The 10,000-nt window shown below is 50.7% G+C and overlaps 1 protein-coding gene across 1 annotated transcript in view; it reads right to left on the reverse strand.

The window, feature by feature from the left end:
* The window catches only part of LOC143126999 (ELKS/Rab6-interacting/CAST family member 1-like), a gene marked incomplete at both ends in the record, with an annotated part of 38,401 nt that extends 28,809 nt beyond the window's left edge, over positions 1 to 9,592 (reverse strand). Inside the window, 4 exon segments of the mRNA XM_076288304.1 lie at positions 1,308 to 1,400; positions 2,571 to 2,726; positions 2,960 to 3,034; positions 9,151 to 9,592. Coding sequence (XP_076144419.1) covers positions 1,308 to 1,400; positions 2,571 to 2,726; positions 2,960 to 3,034; positions 9,151 to 9,592 — 766 coding nt within the window.
* Positions 9,593 to 10,000: the final 408 nt, after the last annotated feature.

Genomic DNA, 10,000 nt, shown 5'->3' on the forward strand with positions numbered 1-10,000 from the left:
ATATGAGGTATAAACACACACACACAAACACACACACACACACGCACGCACACACACACACGCACACACACACACACACACACAGGTTAGGCAGTGGAGTGGCACTGGGCAGTGGTGTCTACTGGAGGAACGAGAGGAAGAGAGGAGGAGAGGAGAGGAGAGGAGGAGGAGAGGAGGAGAGAGAGGAGGATGAGAGGAGAGGAGGAAGAGGAGAGGAGAGGAGAGAAGAGGAGAGGAGAGGAGAGAGGAGGAAGAGGAGAGGAGAGAGGAGGAGGAGAGGAGGAAGAGGAGAGGAGAGGAGAGAAGAGGAGAGAGGAGGAGAGGAGGAAGAGGAGAGGAGAGAGGAGGAGAAGAGGAGAGGAGAGAGGAGAGGAGAGGAGGAGGAGAGGAGATGAGGAGAGAGGAGGAGGAGAGGAGAGAGGAGGAAGAGAGGAGAGAGGAGGAGAGGAGAGGAGAGGAGAGAGGAGGAAGAGGAGAGGAGAGAGGAGGAAGAGGAGAGGACAGAGGAGGAGGAGGAGAGGAGGAGGGAGGGAGGAGAGAGAAGAGGAGAGAGGAGGAGGAGAGGAGGAAGGAGAGAGGAGGAGAGGGAGGAAGAGGAGAGGAGAGGAGGAAGAGGAGAGAGGAGGAGGAGAGGAGAGGAGAGGAGAGGAGGAGAGGAGAAGGAGGAGAAGGGAGAGGGAGAGAGGAGGGAGGAGAGAGAGGAGAGGAGGAAGAGGAGAGGGAGAGGAGGAGAGGAAGAGGAGAGGAGAGAGGAGGAGAAGAGGAGAGGAGGAGAGGAGAGAGGAGAGGAGAGGAGAGGAGGAGAGGAGAGAGGAGGAGAAGAGGAGAGGAGGAGAGGAGAGAGGAGGAGAGGAGAGAGGAGAGGAGAGAGGAGGAGGAGAGGAGAGAGGAGGAGAAGAGGAGAGGAGAGGAGGAGAAGAGAGGAGGAAGAGGAGAGGAGAGAGGAGAGGAGGAGAGGAGAGAGGAGGAGGAGAGGAGAGAGGAGAGGAGGAAGAGGAGAGGAGGAAGAGAGAGAGGAGAGGAGGAAGAGGAGAGGAGAGGGGAGGAGGAGAGGAGAGGAGAGAAGAGAGGAGAGGAGGAAGAGGAGAGGAGAGGAGAGGAGGAAGAGGAGAGGAGAGAGGAGGAGAGGAGAGAGGAGGAGGAGAGGAGAGGAGGAGGAGAGGAGAGAACTACAAGCCGTGAGATTATTAGTGCTCCAACCGACACTACAGAGAAGACAGAGCACTTCTGAGCACACACACACAAGACCGGAGGAAAGTGTGTGTGTGTGTGTGTGTGTGTCTGTGTCTGTGTGTCCATGTCCTTACTGCAGGGACTTCCTGCTGCAGCTCAGCCACCTGCATCCTTAGCTCCTCCCCCCTGGCCTCGCTTTCACTCAGCTCCTCCTTCAGCTGCTCTACCTGTCAGGACACGGCCAATCAGCATCCACCACTCACATCACATGACCAGCCAACAGCCAATCACAACCCAGCACCCACCACCACATGATTAGCGAATAGGGGGATTCGAGTTGTAGACGCCTGCAGCTGTTTTAAGATTATTTCTGAGATTCTGATACGTTTTCGTTTACGTGCATGTCATGGTTGAAACCGTATCAGAATCTCAAAAATAATCACGTTATGCAGTCAGCTTAACACATCTATGCAGGCGGCTTCATGAAGTCCAATTCGCCAAATGATAACCAATCACCATCCACCTCCTCAATCACATGACATGACCAGCCAACAGCCAATCACCCCACAACACCACACCCACAAGATTAGCAATTCATCAATCATCCACATGACCAGCAACAGCCAACCAGCGGCCAGCACCACACACAGCCACATAATTAGTGAATAACCAACCAGCATTCACCTCTGACATCATGTCATCAACATCTAACCAATCAGCAAATCACAATGTCCATCTAATCATATACTGGCGTCTGACCAATTTGTGTTTTCAGTAACTGTTAAATGCAACGCTATGACATCACTGCTCTCTGGAACGTCCACAGAACACTGTCCAAGTGGGAGTGTCCAGAGACTCATGGAACACCTGTCGCCCAATCAGATGCAGACACTGCACTACTAACCAATCAGATATTCATCTGGCCCAATCGAACACCTGTCGCCAATCAGATGTTCATCTGGCCCAATGGAACACCTGTCGCCCAATCAGATGTTCATCTGGCCCAATGTAGGTTTGGATGACTGTCTGCATTGTACACTGTAAATGCTGTAAATGCTGTAAATGTTTTTTATTATGATCTACCTGCCCAGGGACTACGGGCAGAAACTAGCAATTTGCTCCAACCTGACCCACCTGGCACACCTGACCCACCTGGCACACCTGGCACACCTGACCCACCTGGCACACCTGACACACCTGGCACACCTGGCACACCTGGCACACCTGGCACAGCTGGCATCTATTCATGTTTTTTGTGTCCCAGGTCAATTTAAGGTGCTAAATTTAGAGTGCAGCGCTCCTGGTAGTCTGGAGTCCTAAAACACCACATCAAACACACACACAGACACACACACACACACACACACACACACACACACACACACACACACACACACCTTGTTCTTCATGAACTTGGAGTGTGAGCGGTACACCTCCATCTGCTTCATCTCCTCCTGGCGCTCCTCAGTGCTCAGGGCTCCGTTGGACTTGAGCATCATCACCTCCTCCTCAAGGTCACGCATCCCGCGCTCCAGAGAGCTGATCTTAGAGTCCTGCACACACACACATTATATAAACACACACACACACACACACACACACATTATATACACACACACACACACACATTATATACACACACCCATTATATACACACACACACACACACACACACACACATTATATACACACACACATTATATACACACACACACATTATACACACACACTCACACATGATATACACACACACCCACACATTATACACACACACACTTGGCCCCACCTTCATCTCGATGACGGTCTGCAGGGCTTTGGTCTTGGCGGACTCGGGCGTTCCCTCATAGCGTCGCTGCAGCTCCTGCGTCAGGAGGATAGAAAGGTCATGACCCGCAGGTGCCATGGCAACACACGCCCCGCCCTACCACTGGCCCTGAGCCTACGGGGGTCGGCACCTGCGCCCCACATCTCACACACACACTCATTATATTCATTCGCTCGCTCGCTCACTCACACACACACTCACTCACTCACTCACTCACTCACTCAGTCACTCAGTCACTCAGTCACTCAGTCACTCACTCACTCACTCACTCACTCACCTCACTCACCTCACACACACACACACACACACACACACACACACAAAGAGAAAGGCCAGTACAATGCTGCAGGCAATGGAACACCAACACACACACTCTCACGCTCACTCTCACTCTCACACATCACTACGTATGTGTGTGTGTGTATGTGTGTGTGTGTGTGTGTGTGTGTGTGTGTGTGTGTGTGTGTATGCTAAAGGCTGAAACATGCTTCTGGGCAGTGATGTAGTCTAGTTAGCTGTAGTGGGTATACTGTGATCAACCCCAAATGTTAAAACGTATCCTTGCCTACCCTTGTGGGTATAGTGAGATGGTGATGCTTTTGAAGTGGGTATAGTGAGATGGTGATGCTTTTGAAGTGGGTATAGTGAGATGGTGGTGCTTTTGAAGTGGGTATAGTGAGATGGTGGTGCTTTTGAAGTGGGTATAGTGAGATGGTGGTGCTTTTGAAGTGGGTATAGTGAGATGGTGGTGCTTTTGAAGTGGGTATAGTGAGATGGTGATGCTTTTGAAGTGGGTATAGTGAGATGGTGATGCTTTTGAAGTGGGTATAGTGAGATGGTGGTGCTTTTGAAGTGGGTATACTGCGTAGTCCTGCGTATCACATAAACTACACAACATGCTTCTGCGTCAACTCCACGGCGTAGCTACGCCGGCACTCCTGCGGCATCATGACCCTTTTATGGGTCTGCGTCGGGTTGTTCTGCGTCGGGTTGCTTTGCATCACGCTGCATTTCACCGCCATAACGCTAGAGGGTGTGTGGCTTCAAAGTTCGGTGCCACCGAAACCATAGACTGCATGACCGAAACGGTACTCAGAATGGCAAAGCCAATAGACTGTCGTGCCAAAATATTAATCTTATTTGTTTGGACTTTTCTTGCTTAGATTTTGTACAAAGTATCGACAAATACAGTAGACACAGTATCCACTGACCTAGTTACTGTAACCAGGAAATTAGTCTGAGGTTCTTGTCGAGGTGTCTGCCAGCCAGTTCAAGTTGTGTTAGCAAGTGAACTTTAGCACAACTGCCCACAAAGTACTGCTTGCTGGCCAAGTGCTAATTTCAAAACGTTACTGACATATAGACACTTTACAAATGGATAACCCCGTCATTGTAACCAAAATATGTCTGAGTTTATTTGCAAAGCTTATGTCAGTGAACTAGCATGTTGCTTCTAACTACAGTAGGCTGCTTAAAAAAACACGAGTTATCAACACACAGGACGAGTTGACCAATCACAGTCCTTGCGGCCTCGTGGCTTCGACGCAAGGTTACACATTTGTGGAGGTGCATGTGGAGCTACAGCGGACGGCTCGGAGGGGGGTACGTGACGACACAGAGGGGTCTGGGGGGGTACACCATTGATTCGACGCAAAAGCATAAATCAGCCTGTGTGTGTGTGTGTGTGTGTGTGTGTGTGCCTGAGTATGCAAGTGTATTCATGCCATGACACTGTGGACATGCTAAACTAACACCTTAACCAATAAACACACTAAACTAACACCGTAACCAATAAAGACAATAAACTAACACCTTAACCATTAAACACACTAAACTAACACCTTACTAACTAACAAAACAACACAGCTAAACTAACACTTTAAGCAACCAACAAAGACGGCTAAACTTACACCTTAACAATAAACACACATCACTAGCTAAACGGTTATGTGAGTTTAGAGGTGTTTAAACACACACACACACACACACACACACACACACACACACACACACACACACACACACACACACACACACACACACACACACACACACACACACACACACACACACACACACACACACACACACACACACACACACACACACACACACACACACACACACACACACTTCCTGGAGGTTTCTGCTTTAATATGAGACTCATGATGGCTGCACTTCCAATGTACACCACTAGGGGTCATGCTTCCCCTAGTTCTGACCTGATGAACAGCCACAGGGCTGTCCAGAGTGGTGCCTGACTAAAATGATTACAATGTGTCCCTACACATTAACAAATCAACACACACCACTAGCACACCACGATTAGGTGTGTTTAGAGGTGTTTAAACTCTCTCTCACGCACAAATGTGTGTTTAGGTGTGTTTAGAGGTGTTTAAACTCTCTCTCAACCCCAAATGTTAAAACGTATCCTTGCCTACCCTTGTGGGTATAGTGAGATGGTGATGCTTTTGAAGTGGGTATAGTGAGATGGTGATGCTTTTGAAGTGGGTATAGTGAGATGGTGATGCTTTTGAAGTGGGTATAGTGAGATGGTGATGCTTTTGAAGTGGGTAAAGTGAGATGGTGATGCTTTTGAAGTGGGTATAGTGAGATGGTGGTGCTTTTGAAGTGGGTATAGTGAGATGGTGATGCTTTTGAAGTGGGTATAGTGAGATGGTGGTGCTTTTGAAGTGGGTATAGTGAGATGGTGATGCTTTTGAAGTGGGTATAGTGAGATGGTGATGCTTTTGAAGTGGGTATAGTGAGATGGTGATGCTTTTGAAGTGGGTATAGTGAGATGGTGGTGCTTTTGAAGTGGGTATAGTGAGATGGTGATGCTTGGTGATGCACACACACACACACGTACACACACACACACACCTGCTTTGTGATCAAATCATTGTGATGGTTAAATGACCTGTGGTGGTCTGAATGGCAGCTTCCCTGCTCTCCCTGCTGTCTCCTAGTGTGTGTGTGTGTGTGTGTGTGTGTACCAAGATCTGCACCAGCGCCCGACAGTGTCAGAATCAGGAAGTCCCGAGCGAGAAACACTAAATGCTTCAAATTCTCTGGACATACACACGGCCCCCACAAGCACCGATTAGCCGGCTAGCTATTAGATGGCACCGATTAGCCGGCTAGCTATTAGATGGCACCGATTAGCCGGCTAGCTATTAGATGGCACCGATTAGCCGGCTAGCTATTAGATGGCACCAATTAGCCGGCTAGCTACCTCTCTGAGCGTCCTTATCTCCTTGTTGTGTGTGTGTGTGTGTGTGTGTGTGCACCTCTCTGAGCGTGCTGATCTCCTTGTTGTGTGTGTGTGTGTGTGTGTGTGTGTGTGTGTGTGTACCTCTCTGAGCGTGCTGATCTCCTTGTCGTGTGTGTGTGTGTGTGTGTGTGTGTGTGTGTGTGTGTGTGCACCTCTCTGAGCGTGCTGATCTCCTTGTTGTGTGTGTGTGTGTGTGTGTGTGTGTGTGTGTGTGTGTACCTCTCTGAGCGTGCTGATCTCCTTGTCGTGTGTGTGTGTGTGTGTGTGTGTGTGTGTGTGTGTGTGTGCACCTCTCTGAGCGTGCTGATCTCCTTGTCGTGTGTGTGTGTGTGTGTGTGTGTGTGTGTGTGTGTGTGTGTGTGTGTACCTCTCTGAGCGTGCTGATCTCCTTGTCGTGTGTGTGTGTGTGTGTGTGTGTGTGCGCACCTCTCTGAGCGTGCTGATCTCCTTGTCGTGTGTGTGTGTGTGTGTGTGCACCTCTCTGAGCGTGCTGATCTCCTTGTCGTGTGTGTGTGTGTGTGTGTGTGTGTGTGTGTGTGTGTGTGTGTGTGTGTGTGTGTGTGTGTGTGTGTGTGTGTGTGTGCGCACCTCTCTGAGCGTGCTGATCTCCTTGTCGTGTGTGTGTGTGTGTGTGTGTGTGCACACCTCTCTGAGCGTGCTGATCTCCTTGTTGTGTGTGTGTGTGTGTGTGTGTGTGTGTGTGCGCACCTCTCTGAGCGTGCTGATCTCCTTGTTGTGTGTGTGTGTGTGTGTGTGTGTGTGTGTGTGTGTGTGTGTGTGTGTGTGTGTGTGTGTGTGTGTGTGTGTGTGTGTGTGTGTGTACCTCTCTGAGCGTGCTGATCTCCTTGTTGTGTGTGTGTGTGTGTGTGTGTGTGTGTGTGTGTGCGCACCTCTCTGAGCGTGCTGATCTCCTTGTCGTGTGTGTGTGTGTGTGTGTGTGTGCACCTCTCTGAGCGTGCTGATCTCCTTGTTGTGTGTGTGTGTGTGTGTGTGTGTGTGTGCGCACCTCTCTGAGCGTGCTGATCTCCTTGTCGTGTGTGTGTGTGTGTGTGTGTGTGTGTGTGTGTGTGTGTGTGTGTGTGTGTGTGTGTGTGTGTGTGTGCGCACCTCTCTGAGCGTGCTGATCTCCTTGTCGTGTGTGTGTGTGTGTGTGTGTGTGTGTGTGCGCACCTCTCTGAGCGTGCTGATCTCCTTGTTGTGTGTGTGTGTGTGTGTGTGTGTGTGTGTGTGTGTGTGTGTACCTCTCTGAGCGTGCTGATCTCCTTGTTGTGTGTGTGTGTGTGTGTGTGTGTGTGTGTGTGTGTGTGTGTGTGTGTGTGTGTACCTCTCTGAGCGTGCTGATCTCCTTGTTGTGTGTGTGTGTGTGTGTGTGTGTGTGTGTGTGTGTGTGTGTGTGTGTGTGTACCTCTCTGAGCATGCTGATCTTCTTGTTGTGTGTGTGTGTGTGTGTGTGTGTGCGCACCTCTCTGAGCGTGCTGATCTCCTTGTTGTGTGTGTGTGTGTGTGTGTGTGTGTGTGTGTGTGTGTGTGTGTGTGTGTGTGTGTGTGTGTGTGTGTGTGTGTGTGTGTACCTCTCTGAGCGTGCTGATCTCCTTGTTGTGTGTGTGTGTGTGTGTGTGTGTGTGTGCGCACCTCTCTGAGCGTGCTGATCTCCTTGTCGTGTGTGTGTGTGTGTGTGTGTGTGCACCTCTCTGAGCGTGCTGATCTCCTTGTCGTGTGTGTGTGTGTGTGTGTGTGTGTGTGTGTGTGTGTGTGCGCACCTCTCTGAGCGTGCTGATCTCCATGTCGTGTGTGTGTGTGTGTGTGTGTGTGTGTGTGTGTGCGCACCTCTCTGAGCGTGCTGATCTCCTTGTCGTGTGTGTGTGTGTGTGTGTGTGTGTGTGTGTGTGTGTGTGTGTGTGTGTGTGTGTGCGCACCTCTCTGAGCGTGCTGATCTCCTTGTCGTGTGTGTGTGTGTGTGTGTGTGCACCTCTCTGAGCGTGCTGATCTCCTTGTCGTGTGTGTGTGTGTGTGTGTGTGTGTGTGTGTGTGTGTGTGTGTGTGTGTGTGTGTGCGCACCTCTCTGAGCGTGCTGATCTCCTTGTCGTGTGTGTGTGTGTGTGTGTGTGTGTGTGTGTGTGTGTGTGTGTGTGTGTGTGTGCGCACCTCTCTGAGCGTGCTGATCTCCTTGTTGTGTGTGTGTGTGTGTGTGTGTGTGTGTGTGTGTGCGCACCTCTCTGAGCGTGCTGATCTCCTTGTCGTGTGTGTGTGTGTGTGTGTGTGTGTGTGTGTGTGTGTGTGTGTGTGTGTGTGTGTGTGTGTGTGTGTGTGTGCGCACCTCTCTGAGCGTGCTGATCTCCTTGTCGTGTGTGTGTGTACCTCTCTGAGCGTGCTGATCTCCTTGTCGTGTGTGTGTGTGTGTGTGTGTGTGTGTGTGTGTGTGTGTACCTCTCTGAGCGTGCTGATCTCCTTGTCGTGTGTGTGTGTGTGTGTGTGTGTGTGTGTGTGTGTGTACCTCTCTGAGCGTGCTGATCTCCTTGTCGTGTGTGTGTGTGTGTGTGTGTGTGTACCTCTCTGAGCGTGCTGATCTCCTTGTCGTGTGTGTGTGTGTGTGTGTGTGTGTGTGTGTGTACCTCTCTGAGCGTGCTGATCTCCTTGTTGTGTGTGTGTGTGTGTGTGTGTGTGTGTGTGTGTGTACCTCTCTGAGCGTGCTGATCTCCTTGTCGTGTGTGTGTGTGTGTGTGTGTGTGTGTGTGTGTGTACCTCTCTGAGCGTGCTGATCTCCTTGTTGTGTGTGTGTGTGTGTGTGTGTGTGTGTACCTCTCTGAGCGTGCTGATCTCCTTGTTGTGTGTGTGTGTGTGTGTGTGTGTGTGTGTGTGTGTGTGTGTGTGTGTGTACCTCTCGGAGCGTGCTGATCTCCTTGTCCTTCTGCTGCAGCACGGTCTCCAGGTGGTGCGCGTGCATCTGTGCGTCGGCGAGGCGGCGCGTGCGCTCGTGGTCCTCCTCGGTTGCCGTGGCGCTGGTCTGCTTGTTCTGCAGCATCTGCAGGAGCTTCTGGACGCTGCGGTCACGCGCGGCCAGCGTCTGCTTCTGGGCCTCGATGCGGAGCTCCATCTCCTCCAGCGTGCGGCGCAGCAGGAACAGCTCCTTGGCCTGGCGCTCGTGCTCCGCCTGCAGCCGCGCTACGCTCTCCTCCGTCAGCTCCTCCTCGCCCGGCCCACATCCGGCCCGCAGCCCAGCCGGCACCCCGCCACCACCCCCGCCGTCCTGCTGGAACAGCTGGTTCAGGTCACGCTGGATACGCAGCTCGTCCTGCAGCGCCTGGATGGTCATCTGGAAGTGCTGTGGAGAGGACCAGAGGGAGAGCATGAGTGTGTGTTTAGGGTGTGTGTGTGTGTGTGTGCAGTGTTTCCCACAGAATAGAATTATATTTGTGGTGGTAGGTTTGCAGAAATAACTTGAATGCAACAGTTTTTAGCAAATTAGCGCAGCTTGGTTATGATGCAGATTTAAGCACAATTTAGCCAGTCGACTTTTATGCCAACAATTGCAGGATTGTTAATGTCTTCTTTAACCCTCCTGTTATCCTTGGGGTCAATTTGACCCCAAGCAACGTTTAACATCATAAAATATATGGTTCACTTTTTTTTTTTTGCTTAATGTTTCATGACTTTTCCTCAATTGAAGGGTACAACAGAGTTAGCATGAAATGTGTTCAATAATATGTTTTCAATGTCCTGTACAAATA

This window comes from Alosa pseudoharengus, unplaced genomic scaffold (genome assembly GCF_046254945.1).
Source record: "Alosa pseudoharengus isolate Yale_2024_CS ecotype anadromous, Long Island Sound unplaced genomic scaffold, YU_APseudo_1.1 YU_APseudo_1.1_scf_169, whole genome shotgun sequence".
In the NCBI taxonomy this organism is placed as follows: domain Eukaryota; kingdom Metazoa; phylum Chordata; class Actinopteri; order Clupeiformes; family Clupeidae; genus Alosa; species Alosa pseudoharengus.